Source organism: Nuphar pumila, chromosome 13, assembly GCF_984573655.1.
Source record: "Nuphar pumila chromosome 13, dmNupPumi1.hap1.1, whole genome shotgun sequence".
Taxonomy (NCBI): Eukaryota; Viridiplantae; Streptophyta; class Magnoliopsida; order Nymphaeales; family Nymphaeaceae; genus Nuphar; species Nuphar pumila.
In genome coordinates this window covers 74,095,494-74,110,635 of record NC_143261.1, presented here as the reverse complement: position 1 = coordinate 74,110,635, position 15,142 = coordinate 74,095,494, and the positions used below count along the sequence as shown (strand labels likewise).

At 38.9% G+C, this 15,142-nt stretch overlaps 1 protein-coding gene across 1 annotated transcript in view; it reads right to left on the bottom strand.

Moving 5' to 3' along the window:
* LOC149818714 (uncharacterized) overlaps positions 1-15,142 on the bottom strand; it is a 90,687-nt gene that overhangs the window by 50,345 nt on the left and 25,200 nt on the right. Inside the window, exons 2-4 of the mRNA XM_089985504.1 lie at positions 9,447-9,708; positions 8,934-9,133; positions 7,930-8,117 (exon numbers count right to left, since the gene is read on the bottom strand). Coding sequence (XP_089841630.1) covers positions 7,930-8,117; positions 8,934-9,133; positions 9,447-9,708 — 650 coding nt within the window. The remainder of the gene's footprint in view (positions 1-7,929; positions 8,118-8,933; positions 9,134-9,446; positions 9,709-15,142) is intronic.

Sequence of the window (15,142 nt, the reverse complement as noted above, 5' to 3'; positions counted from 1 at the left end):
ATATCGTGCTTTGCTTACACAATTTATTTAGCCGATGTACGGGTTCATACATCGCGCATCGCTTATGCAATTTATTTAGCTCAATGTGTGGTTTCGCATATCGAGCCTTACTTTATATTATTTACTTTGTCACTGCACTGTAATGTACACAAGCTTATGCTTTAATATATATGTATTATATATATATATATATATAACTTTATAAAGTACACAGTTTTGCTGTAACGCCCCAAAAATCCAGGACTTGTAACTTTTAGAATAGTTTAGAAAGCTTTGAAATCATACAATTATCAGAGTTTAAATAATACTTCAACGGAAAATAATATTTTTAAAACCACAAGTCAATGGACCTTGAGCGCATTACAGTGTAACTTTCCTTTGTCAAATCTGGCACAACTATTGAAATCAAATGGTTTTGAAATGCAATTTCAATGATGGAGAATTTGTTTGTTGAAACCGAAAAGAAGTTTACTAAAACAGCTTTAGTAACTCAAGGTTTAATAAAAAGAGAAACTTTGGAATACCCTTCATACCTAATTTACCAACATGTCCGCAGGAGCGAAACGTCAGGGAAAAAGCTCTATCTTGCTCTCATCACGCCATCGTGCCATCGCAGACTGTATTACCTATCCAAAACCTGCCCATAAAATGGGTCAGTTTCACTAAAAACTGGTAGGTGCACAGACATGACAATATTGAACATAATTAAGCAGAATAATTTAATATGTCAAGTAGACAGGCAATTATATAGCAATTTAATTTCAACAGATTCACAGAGCAATTATCATGAACACAATGCTAAAATTATTACACGCATTTTACTGGCACAAGTAGGCTAACTATTACAAGCAAAGCACTGCACAAGAAAAATTAACTAGCAAAATTCAATGCTTCATCAACCACACACACAATTCCATAAGTATTGAACATGTTGTACCCTATAACTTTCATACGTGCATAACTGAACACATTGTGTGATCGGATTTAAATTATGTTTCGATATTAACTGGCCAAGCGGGTACGCACAAGGCACGACTCTAGAAACAACCTAGACTGAACCGGGGGTTTATTATGCTATGTATTTTATGATAACCCGGATAGCTGACTGAGTCCGCACCAAAGGGGACGGTTGGTGACCAAGAGAGAAATCCCCAAAGCAGCATAAACAATGGATGCATCCCAAACATGGAGAGCTACCACCTAGGATAATTATGGTAGTCTCATTCCCCTAACTCCGATGACTGGGGAAGCCGAGTCTTTTGCTCGTAACTACCATTAATGGCCTGTCCATCGAAGTTTTGTACCTTCCTGTCCTCTCTCCTAACAGGAGTCAGCGATTCGAATGAGTACATCAGGGGTAGTTAACTGAAGACTCGTTCTACATACTCTGGTCTTTCGACCCACTCGAGTATCTTGCCGGTGAAGGCGAAAACATCACTTATTTAGGTGATCACAACATTTTGTTATTTGCGCTCATCGAGGTTGCCACAACCTACTCATCCAATCATCGCAACGTAAGAAGACGTACTTGTCAAAAAGTACGATCGTACATGTCATAAGTACGACTACGATGAAAGGGATATGGTTCCACAAAAGAAACCCCAACAGATGTTATTTGCAAAAGAATTAATACAACACAGCCTGGCAAGATAAATCTTGAATTCACTTCAACAACATTTTTCATATTTCATGATGCAAGGTCATCTCGGATCTCTCGTCCGATCAACAAAGTACTTAACATGTTGTGCATGTCTAAAAGTACGCTATACTGAACCAGTGAGGTCTGTGGGCTTCTCAAAAGGAATACCCAACACACAACTTCATAACAATTCAAAGAATATAGGAGTGCTCATTTGGCACGATTCATCCTTAAAAGCCATAATGCCACATTAAGTCATTCACACAAGACACAACACTATCAATCTTACATCCAAAATTTATCTTAGTATCGACATGTTACACTAGATTGATACATAAAGAATGGGTCCTTCAACAGAACCCCACTCATTCATATGCTCATGCCCCTGATCGGGGTTATTCAAAATGAGCCGCAACTTGAGTCAAGGTTATAAAACATTTCTCCCAAGTGTGTGGACTTGGGAGGTGCCAAATGCAACTTCGAAATCCTGCGATGATTAAAACTTAACTTTGCAAAAGTTGTGCCATTTGAAGAGCACTGGGTTCGCAGGAGGAAACCCTCTTTTAAAAGAACTATAGCGCACAAGTGAAACTTCTAATATTTTGAAAACAAGTGATATCAGGATAGGCCCAAGACTACATTTATGTAAGTACATATTTACCATTAGTGTGGGCATATGCAGGTTATAACATGTCAACAAAGAACTCTCGACTTGCGATGCCGCACATCGAGGGAAAAGACATAAGTAATTACACGAGGTACCAAAACCATACATTGATCACTTAGACAGGCAAAACATATAAGGTCATAAGTAATACACGAGATACGAAGTCGTACCACACTCAAAGGAAATATGCAAGCAAAAATGGTTGCAAGCAAACAAGGACATATGTATTTCAAGAAATACGAAACCACACCTCAACTCATAAGCAACTACGCAAAATAATGATCGAAGAATGAAATTGTACATCGACCCATAGGAACGAACAGGCAAACATATATGCAATCAATTAAGGGCATAAGTATTGCAAAAAGTATGAAACCACCTTTAACCACATAAGCAAATACGCAAATTAATACTCAAAGAGTAAAATCATACATCGACTCATAACTATGTAGACAGGAAAATATGCAACGCAGAAGCAATATAAATCTAAGCATATCTAGCATGGGCATCTTAATTATTTCAACTTAAATACGTTCATCAATTGCCCTTTTGTGCGACTTTACCCTACCTCGGGATGTCGTGCAACTGTGTACGTCTACGGGTGTAGATGATACGAAGGTCGGGCCGCGGAGCACGAGTGGGATCCGTCTTGCGAACTGCAAGCAATAAAAAGTGCTTATTAAAATATAGGGAGTGTTGATCGAGTTGGGGTCGATCCCTCGCAGTGGAAGTTGGTGGGGACACGAGTGGGTTCGGCGACCTGGCTAGCCCAGATCTGCCCAGCTAACCTGAAGGCTAGGGTTAAGCAAACCCTTACCAGCTATACAACCATACCATTTGGGGTTCGAACTTGCAACGTCCCAACACAAGGAGACGTGCACTAACCACTCCTGGCAAACAAGCAGAGACTTCGCTGGTCGGCAGAAGGAGGCAAAGGCAGGGGCTTCGCCCCTACCTGCCTACCGAAGATCAAACAGGCAGGGGCATCGCCCCTGCCAGAAACAGGAGAGGGCTTGACCCCTTTCTTGCCAAAAGAGGGCGTAGGGAGGGGCCTCGGCCCCTCCCCTGCCAACAGAGAGTGCAGGGAGGGGCTCAGCCCTTCCCCAGCACATAGAGGGAACAGGGAGAGACAGAGAGCGTGAGAAAGAGGAGGATCCAGGGGGTTACCTGAATGACTACGACATTGGGCTTCGGCAGCCTAAAATCAGAAGCGAAACAAGGGGGTCGGCGATGATTGCTGAATGGGAGAGGGTCGGGTTTCGGAGGTTTCACAAGGGGCTCCCAGACTGGGTGATGGCAGCAATCACCCTCAGTGCCTGACAAAAATGCTACAGAGGGGGAAAGAAAGAGGGAGGGTGCCGCAGGGGCGACTGGCCCCCTGCAGGCTCACCTGCAACCTCAAGAGAGAGGGGGAGGCGACAGGGGGACGACCGACCTCCTGTCGGTCGCCCGATCTCCCACAAGGAAGAGAAAAAAAAGGGGGGTCCGCAGGGGCCCTTGACTCCTGCCGGCACTCTGGCGCACCCCCAGAGGGAAAAGGGGACGACAGGGGCCTTGCAGGCCACCTGTCGACCCTCCGATGAGTATCGGAGAGGCGGGAGGGCGCGGCAGGGGCCTTGCGCCGCCTGTCGGCCTCCCGGCGAGGTGACAGAGAGAGATGGGAGGGGGAGGAGGAGAAGGGGTGGTGTACCTTTCGAGGTTACCGGCGATGGTTGCAGCGGCGGCGGCAGTCGGATCAGAGGGGAGGCGTTGGTGGTGTTGTCGTGCGCAGGGCACAAAGAGGGTCGAGAGGGAGGGTGCGCCCATCCTCCCCTCCTGCGATGCTCTTAAAGAGCTCGGGGAGGGTAGAAAATCAGGGAAACCCTCAAGGGGTTTCCTTATCCTGCCGAGGAGTGGAGCGTCGCGGGTGAGGGGTTGCGGCGCACAGGGGAGGGTTTGTTTTTAAACAACTCCTCCCTCTGTGTCGGGTTTTAAAACCCTACCGTTAACGGGCCCGGGTCGGGTCCCGACCCGACCCGGCTCGGGTCCGATTTTTTTTTTTTTGACGTGGGTTTTACATTTGCGTACTCCTGCCTACTTTATATTATACTTGCGTGGATTTAAAGACGCGGATCTGTGCATCCCCACCAAGTCTTTGTTTTTAAAAAGGATTTCACATGCGAGATTTCAAGCTCGTACTATTTGTTGTCTCTAAAAGCAAAAACAAGTATTTGGCGTATGCGTATTCGCAACCGAGTTTTTTCTTCAAACTTGCATAACGAAAAGGCTTAGATTACGTAGCCCTAGGTGGTACATATGTCTGATCCTTCTTTTTTGTTGACTCGGATATTCCCCAACCTAAAGCACAAGACTTTGGAATTTCTAAATAAATGTTGGGGTTTCTTTCTGAGAAGCTGATATCCCTCTCATTGTAGCAGTAATATGAGATATGCACGCCATGTTAGTACTACGATGATTGGATGAGAGGTTTATGGTAATCTCGTAGCATGAAAAATGCACGATGATTAAAGAAAAATCACATAAATGGTGATGATCGCCTTCACAGGCAAGATGCTCGATTTGGTTTGAAAGACCAGAATATATAGAATGGGTCGTCAGTTAAAATAGAACCTGACGTACTCATTCGTCTATTTGGTTCTGTCAAGAGAGAGGATGGGATGGTACAAAAACTCTGATGGACAGGTTGTTAACAACTACGCTCCTCGAGTAGCAATGACTCGGTGTCCCCGATCATTGAAGTTAGGGGACTGGGCTACCAAAAATTATCCTAGGTGGTAGTTCTCAATGACTTCTGCAGAAGTTCGGATGCATCCCCTTGAACAAGTGGCCTATGGGGAATTCTCTCTCGGTCATTGGTCGTCCCCTTAAGAGCGGACTCGGCTAGTTATCCAGGGTATTAAAATACATGGAATAATAAACCCCTAGGCAATCTCGATTGTTTCTACATTTTTTCTTTACGTACCCTCAAAACAGGTAATTATCGAAACAAGATTATCATGCTCATTTTGCTTATTCTGAACTGCACATCACGAGAGGAACAACCTATATATTAGTCTTGTTCTGAATTTTTAATATTTATGCACCTACCAGATTTTTATAAGTCTGACCGGTTTTATAGGGTACAGGTGATGATTAGGTCGGTACGACAGGCGATAGTACGATGACGTGATGATATCAAGATCCCACTCTTTCTCTGACGTTTCGTTACTGAACACGTTTTGTAATTTTGTATAAGAGTTTTCTTTGAAATTCTTCTTTTGTATAAACTTTAATTATTAAAAACCTTGTTTTGAATCTATGTGGTTTTAATGCTTATACGGAGATATAAATCTATTGTGTAAAGGAAAGTTCACCTGTAATGCGTCCAAGGTCTGTTAACTTGTTATTTCAAACACTATTTTTCCGTTGAACTGCCATTTTAAACTCTAAAAAAGATTGATTGCAAAGTATTTAAATTTCTCCTAAAAGATTTTAAGTTTGGGATTTTGGGGCGTTAAATACAACCGAAAGAGAGATGCTACAAACCGAAAGTGAGAAAACCACCAAGAAACCCTCAAGAAAGAGAAACCCATTGAAACCATACAAGCTGAACGGCCATACCTTTCAAGAGCAACATGAAAGCAGCAATATATATGAAGGGTCCTTTAAAGAGGATTTTAGAACCACATAAAATTTGATGTTTATGAGAAACCAGAATTAACATGGATAATCCTTGGAATGGCTGGTAATAACCACCTGAGATGATGAAGGGAGAAGAAAGCAACAAAACCTCAATATCAACTTCAGTAATGAAGATGAAAGAGAATCTCAAAAAGGTTACTTATATATATTAAAGGTAAAAAATCTAAGAGCATCAACAGTAATTGTTAAGGTGCCCATATATCCTTAACCTAATCAAAGAACAGCACGCCTACTTGGAGCAACATGTGTCCGGCAAATGTGTTGAAAATTAAGTCCACTTAATGTCCTAAATTCCTAATGACCACGACCAAGATACCATCCCAAGTCTCAACTGTACCCAACAATCCTCTGAATTCCTAAATTGTTGTTTGTGCAGATTGATTACACCAAAATGATACATTGTTACACATTTGTGAGTGTACTTCATGAATACCATATAGAACATGGCCTTCATCAAAACCTTTCCCATGCAGACAAAACTAAATTCACAGAACTGCAAGCCACACATACTACAACATACACACAAGCAACTCAACAAACTAAGCCCCAAATATAGACCAACAAGGCCGCTTGGTCGACCAACCTTGGCTGCTAGGTCAGCTCAATCGATGACTTATGAAATCAAATAAATACCAGATGTCTCAAATTCCAAACTAAGTTGTGACCAATTGAAGAACCATAGGGTCCTTGACTAGAATTACACAGGAGAATACATGGTGAAGAGTCCTCCTTCCCTTCCAGAGAACATAATTTCACAAGTATAGCATGTAGATGATCCTCAATTTTTGTCCATGAACAATCTCTGAACTTATAGCATTAACTTCCAATAGAAGGGGCATATGAAATGTCATTCATCTAAATACTGATTTATCTGATAACTAAATCTAAGGGGAGGTAACTGACAAGGTCAGGAGGGTCACTGGGGTGCATTCCAAAATGATGGAGCACACAAGAATCCCCACTCCATGGAGTAAGGTCATGCAAGGTTCATGGAGATTTATGAACCTTAGATTAGCTTTAAGTAACCAAAAGTTCTACTTAACATCCATTTTTATGATTCACAAGGACATCAGCTGCCACAGTGCCATTAAATCAGCTCAAAATAATTTGCAGAAGCATGCCCTAATCCCATGGAATAATTGCAAGAGACAATATGTTGAAACATCAGGAAAGGTGGCAGGGATGCATCACCTCTTGAAAGTTTGAACAGAATTGGCCAAAAGAATCTAAACAAGTCCAAACAGAGATGTAAGTTCTGTCAAGTACATCCACCTAGCAATCTCTTCTAGAAAGAAACAGGAAATGGTCATCTCAAAAATTCAAATCTTGAACATAGAATATGGGTATCAAGAAGTTCTTTCAGCCTCTTAAGGCAAAGGTTGGTGGAAAGACAGAAATAGGCTCGTACTAAACTATGGTACAGCAAAACTGTGTTTGTCCTGGATGCTAGCAACACTTTCTTAAAGTTACTTGAAATGAAAAAAAGAAGAAGAAGCTGAAGTTAAAGATCATCAGGCATTGAGCAATAACAAGAGGAGCTATATTGTGTCTTTATATAAAATGCACAAATATGATTCCTATGGGGAGGTTGCTGATTCCTTGTCTCTTCCATGAGACAACTTCATGGTCCTGTCATATTGATTCCAGATGAAGATGTTTACCCATTAAAAGAAACCAGAACAACAAACATCAAAACCAATGCAGCAGTATAAAAATTGCAGAAAACAGTGCCAATTCAGAGAATTAAATATCTAAAATCTGATATATTTCCTGGCCTTTTCCTTATCTGAAATTCATGGAAAAGATAATTCTCCCTCAATAATCTACCATTCAGACAAATTTCACCAGGGATTTTGCATAACAAAAAAGAACTGCATAAGTATAAATCTATTCCATGTTACATTACTAAATGAAATTACAGAAAATTTCATGAGGATCTCACCATAATCAAGCTCGTAGAAGTTGAGATACAATATATGGGTTGTAACAAATGCCAAAAATGGAGCAGCCACCATCACTCTTGTTGCCTCATCCTTCAAATTAAAAGTTCGAAATATGGCAATGATAAGACTGTATCCCAGTAAAGCGACAGCAGATGAATAGTCTAATCTCTCTGTCAACTCTACATCCCTGAAGGAGAAAAGCACATCTCATTTTAAAAAAAAACTCTATCTGAATGATATCCACAGATAAATGATCAAAATGAGGACCTTATTCTAATTTTTGATACACATGGTTGGATATGTGGCTGAATCCATATCGCATATTTAAACAAGAAAATATTAGGTTCAACGACACTAAAGTTGAGCAGGGATCATTGATTCTAACATTAACAAGCAATATTGAATGGCAACAATAAGGGTAATTTCCAAATTCCCACCAAAGCTTTTATCAAAATTAATAAACCTACCAAAGTCTTCACACTTATCAAATAGCAACCAAAGTTGTCACCTTTAAGCAAATATCACCATTTCTTAACCATCATTAGCTTAATATTGGCTTTAATGTTGACTATAGAAGTAAAATTACTATGTAAGCCTCTTAAAAGGGTACACATAGTTTTTCTTTTATGCTCAATATATACTTATTTTTCTACCCTTAGGAATGTCAAATTGTTCATTGTTGTCAAGTGCCAAAGATTACTAGAGCAAAGCAAGGTTTTGTTATTTGTTTATAGCTTTTATTACTCGAGATGAAGTCAAGACAGGCAACAGAGTTTGGAAAAAATAGGCTATAGTTGATTCTTATAAGGGCATTTTAGTTATTGTAATATATGAGCTTAATGGCAGTTGCCATATGAGGTTATTTCCTTAGCCCAAGTTAAAAGTTTGGGGGCATTTGGAAAATGAACAAAGTTTGGTGGATGTATTAATTAGGGCTAAAAGTTTGGTGGTCATTCAAAAATTACGCTGACAATAAACATAACAACAACATCAACTGGCTTGCCTGCTGTGAAAAACAGAACTCCAGCACCATGAGTTAATTGAAAATATTCCGTAGAGAATCCACAATCCAGAAAATTCATAATATGGCTTCCCACTTTCAGGCCTCAGAGGCAATTTGTAGTAGAGAAGTATCATAAAGGACATCCATCCATAGAATTGCATTGCAAGGTTAAAAGCAGAAAATGCCACCGAAGCAGGTTCCTGTGTAGCATAGCAGAAAACCAGAGGATCCTTAATTTGTAATCCAAAAGCAAGAATAAATAAAAGCAGTGATATCCTTAATCTGAAAAAAGTGATGGATTCATCCATATGTGTACAATAAAAGCGGTGGTCAGACAATTAACAAAAGTAGAGGAGACTTCTGAAAAAGTGCACTGCAGCTTTACAGGTGGCAACACAAATTTGAAGCAACTTTTTCAATCCCAAACTTCATGGTCAGGCAGTCATTTTCCACTAAACTAAATGACAAGAATTTGAAAGCCTAAACGGAGAAAATGCTAATTGTAAAGCAAACCTGCATGCCCAGAACACGGTAGAAGGGCCACTTGCCATGGTACTTTACAGGCCCTAGTCCAAGTGCATCTCTTTTTTTCTCCATTTCTATCATACAATTGTAACGGCAGTCACTCCTACAGTTCCATTGTTTCCATTGCAGGTAAAGGGGCTGCTTCATATACCAAGGGCTGTTGTCTGGGACATCATTAGATGACAGTCTACAACCCTGGAAACAGATATCTCCAATGCATCCAGTCCTTTCACAGAGCTCCACACAAGCCCTGATATTTCAAGAACCACAAACACCATACCTTAGGCAATGCTTCCATTTTTCATAAGTTTATGTGAAATAACCAAGTTTTGGAAGCGCTTGGTAAAAATATTATAAGCTAACTAGTTATTCTGTTGGTTGGTTCATAATTCAGAAGCTAAGATAAATACCTAAATCAGATTCAGGTTGAAGACGCAGAAACACACAACAGAACTCTACTGAAATGGCACATAATCATAGATTTCCAAAGAGAATATACTAAATATTACAAGCAAACTATAAGTATTAGATTTTTCAGTTCATACGCAACAGAACGGATTAACATACTATCATGCCATTAGTTGTTGGGCTCACAGTCTTCACCCTCTGAAAGAGAAGAAATTGAAACAAATCAGGAAACTTGCACCCAATAAAACATAGGCAGGTCAGCAAGAGACAAAATATAGGAACAGATAACCATACATTGGAAAAGAGTTTTAAGATGATAATAATCGTTAGCTAATGATCACCACCATTCAAATAGTAATCCAAGAAACATGCAAGGAACCAGAATTCTAAATCTCTTCCTCAATGTTTCCTACATTATGATCGAAAAATTCCGTAAATTAGTTGCTAATATAATAGAAAGCTTTGTCAATTGCAATGATGAAGCCACCAACAACCAAAATGGATCTGCTACAAAGAAAAAGGCCATTCTTAGGCAAAAAATCAGCCCTAAAACTGATATCATCAAAGAAATGGGATGCATCCAGAGTCCAAGCAATAAAATTCCACAAACTGATAAAAATCTCTCCTGCTTACTAACCTGTAACAAGAAAGACATTCCACTAGCCTGGTCAACCATTGCCGTTAATTCATGATCTGTTCAGTCTAGGAATGTGTGTTCCATCAGTCACTTCCTACGGAACCTTGCGACCACCATTTCTGCAAAAACTCCATGTACAAAAAATTTCTTGAAGGTACTTTACTATGAGATGAAGGTACACTAGCCTGGTGAACGGATTATTGCTAATTTTCTTATCTTCCTACAATAACATAACTTCAGCTATAGAATACAGATTTGAAGCTTGAATCTATCCTCAAAACACTAAGTATGCCAAACCATCCCTCATGTATAAGCCGTGTCTCCATTGTATAGGCACAAGATCCAAACAACAGTTAACTTTTGTAAAGCAAATCAACCTTGCTTCATTCCTAATAGCACACTTGTTTCTTGCTGAAAACCCAACCTCTCTCTCTCTCTCATTTTTGTAAAAACACTACTTTTTGGGTAAAAAAATCATTTTCACTTTTCAAATTCAAATTATTAAAGTATGCTTTGTCACTTTTTCAAAAGTGTGTGTAACTTTTTGTTTCCCTCCAAAAAAAATAGACTTATGTTACCCCAAAAAATGTATATATTTAAAAAATGTCATTGCTTTTGAGGGTTTTTTTATCATTTTAATCAGTTGAACACTTGTTTGTTGCTAATGTTATATATATATATATATATATATTATATATGTGTGTGTGTGTGTGTAGCATTGCTTGTTTGCTAGAAATCATGCTTTTAAAATTTCAATGAGAAAACCAGAACTTTTTATTGCAAAATTTTAGATGCAATATGAACCATTGATTGTTAGATCCCTTTATGAAATAGACATAAAAAGTTATCTAATTTAATACAGCGTTTCCACAAAATTAACTATAGAGATCACATTGGGTGGCGATAAAACATCAAAACTAAAACTGTCCATTCCTCGCCCACGTTGTAAGCTGGCTTTTTTTATTACGAGGAACCCTTGCCAAAGCGAAGAAAACCCCAGGTGCAGCCCCACGGTTACTCTGCCTTATGTGATCCACCTCTGAAAGCTATGGACACACCCGTGTGCCAGCAGGGTAACCTAACACCTTTATCTCAACACTGTCACAATCACCCTACTGGCCATGCAGGCGACCTCATGGTTGTATTTGTAAGGTGTTATATAATCATGTGCTGACTTTTAGCGTAGACAGCATTGTCATAATCAACCTTACAAAAATTTCCCCTACAATGTCCAATCAACTGCTGAATATACAAACATCCAATTCACTTATTAGTTGTATACCCCCAAGTCAACCTTGAAAAGGGAACTACATCCTTTGTTGGAAAGTGAAGTGTGCCCTCGTTCCACCCCCGACAGGGATGTCTGCCATGATGCCAACCACAGCTCCGGTGGTTCCAACCGGCCAGAGAAGAAGGCGGTGACCCCACCAAACCACTCCAAGGCAGATGTGGTGGAGGGCATGCAAATCGATCAGATGAGCAAGGCCCCACGGATGAGCATCATGAACAAGGAAACCTGTTATGGAGCCTTTATCGCTCTAGGTCCGACACAAAGGATCCGCCCCACCCCTGGATCAACCCCCAGTCAAGATCCAATCTGTAGGAGTTATCCCAACTTTGGGATTCACTCTAGGTAAACCCGACCCAGCCTGAAGTTTTGCCCAGGCTAAGACTCTAGTGGGACACCCCCCAGAGTCCTCTCTAGGGTGGGATTGTGCTTGTATTGATTATTAATTTGCCCTTTAGCACTTCTATATATAGATGTAATGTAGCTTAGTTTATTCTTAATGAAGCATATTGAGATATATCTCTATTCTTCGTTCTGGTTTGCGTGGTTGCTCCCTGAGGAAAAGACTCTGCTCCCTCACCCATTCGTTCATTCCCACTCGTCGCCGGCCAATCGGGAACATGTTTCTCCCTTCCAACCGATGCCCTCGTCATCCGCCTGTGATCATTGCAAAAAATTTTCTCTTGGTTTCTCCCTCTTTTCCATTCTCTTTCCCTTTCTAACCTCTATTTCCCTTTTTGGAGGGAAAAATAAAAGATAGAAAAGAAAGAGAGAAGAGAAAAGAAAAGAAAAGGAGAGAAAAACTCTTTTGCGAAGGTTTCACTTGACCTTAATTTTGAAAATATTTGAAAATTTACTCGCCTCCGTTTTGAAATATTTGCGGGAAAAATGGAGAGACGGGATTCGCTCGTCGGTACGAGGTTTGACCGTTCCTGGCGCCGTTACCAGGGGTAATCGAACTAAGGATCGAATTTATGTCTTTTGCTTTGCCTAAATATTATCTAAAAATTTATTCTAAGTCTAGGATGCACATTGAATCATGCTTTTGCAGAATGCAAAGATGTATGCTTTTTTAGAAGAATAATTTTTAGAACTTCTGGGATTTATCTAAGTGACTTTTAAACAATTTTGAGAATATTGTGAAGAAATGGTTTTTGAAAGTTGAAGATTGACTTGGAAAAGGTTAGATTTTGAATCTAACTTAGAACTTTAAGCAATGCATCTGGAATAAGAGACTTTGAAATTCTAAGTCTTGGAATAATCAAAGTTTGGAAAATAAATCTTTGATGAAGAGAAAAGGAGAATTGGAATTTGAATTTAGAATTTTGAGAAAAAATGAAGTTTCAAAGTCAGAATGGACTTTGAATTTGAATGGATCGATTCCAAAAAAAGAATTCTTAATTTCAGAACCTGAAACAGGAATTTTGAATGGGAAATTGAATTTAGACTTAGGAAATAGATTTGAAAATGGTTTTAGAAATAGAAATTGGAATTAGAACTGAATTTGAAATTTCAAAGTCGAATTGGACTTTAAAATTGAAGTTTGAATTTGAAATAAGATAGAATTGAAGATAAAAAGATGAATTTGAAATAAGAATTAAAGATTGATTTGAGAAATAAAGTAGATATTTGAAAACATATCTCAAAATCACTTGGATTTTGAAATAATATGAAAAGAATTTTGAAAATATGATATAATTCTATCCTAAAGGATGAAATGAATTACAAAGAATGTTTGAAAATTTGAATTTGAAAATCATATTTTATCCTTTAAATGAATTAAAATAAGATTGAAGATATAATACATTTCTGACTATGATCATAAAATGTATTATATAATAATCATATTTAAATTCAAATGAAGAATAAAACACATTTTGATGCCTTTATAGAGTTTAAAATGAAATTAACTCTCAATATATCCTGACTATGGCCATTGATATATGTTTTGAGTTAATTTTAAGTTAAACTCTGATAAAGAGATAAAATATTTGGAAAATATGATGATTTTTAGAAAGAGATCCAGTGTGGATCCAGTGTTATTCCATAAAAGATAAAAAATCCTAAGTTTTGTTCACACCTTGACTATGGTCATTGATGCAAATAGTCAACTTAGGATTTAATCACCTTTTATTAGAATGGTGCATGTGTCATTCGTGTTCTCATTCATGAATTTTTTAAATGAAAGAGGAGAATGATATGAAAATAGATACTTCATGATATTTACTGTGAAAATCTCTACAAAAAGAGATTGTGTGTAACACCACAATACAAGAAATACAAAGAGTGCACAAAGGCACAAAGAAGAACACTCACAAGTGCACGAAGGCACGGATACACATGCACAAAAGCATGAAACAAAAATGAACTTCAATTCATAAGTTCCCAAGAGGGGCTTTACAATATTGCATATGCACTCACAAAAAAGAATATGTTTACAAGGGCCATTAAGGCCTATTTATAATGCAAAAAGAAGCCACAGGTGCAGCTGAATATGACTGTTGGAGCTGCACCCAACGGTCACATTTGTGACTGTTGGGGCAGCTCCAACAGCTATATGGAGTTGTCCCTTTCACAACAGTCAAAAAGAAAAAAAAGTGTAAAAAGCAAAAGTAAATAAAAAAAGAAAAAGTAAAAATGTTAGCCCATTAGGGTGGCTGACACCTATTGAGTAAAAGGACTGAAATACCCCTGATGGGTATTTCAGTTTACAGTTAAAGGAGACATAATATTTTAACACTCCCCCTCAAACTTAGGGTGTCACGACCGAAAGTTTGCCAAGAAGGAAGTTAAATCTTGGAGAACACAGCGCCTTGGTGAAGATGTCTGCCAGTTGATATTCTGATGTAACATAAGGAAGGTCAATGGTTTTTCTTAAATATTCTTCACGAACATAGTGGCAGTCCATCTCGATATGCTTCGTGCGCTCATGAAATGTGTGATTTTTGGCAATGTAGATTGCACTTTTATTATCACAACATAATTTTGTGGGCCCTTGAACTTGAATATTCATATCTTCCAACAAGTTGTGAATCCAAACAATCTCCATGGTAGTAGATGCCATGGCTCTATACTCAGCTTCGGTGGATGAAAGCAATACTTTTTGTTGCTTCTTGCATCTCCAAGAGATTAATGATTCACCTAAAAAAATACAGAAACCAGTGGTGGAGTGACGGTTATTTGTGTCACCTCCCCAATCAGAGTCAGTATAAGCAATTAAACTTAATTCAGACGTAGAAGATAGAAATACTCTCTTGTTTATTGTACCCTTTATGTATCTGATGATGTGAAGGATGACGCTCATATGGAGCGTAGTAGGTGTATGTTGAAATTGACTAGCAACATGTACTG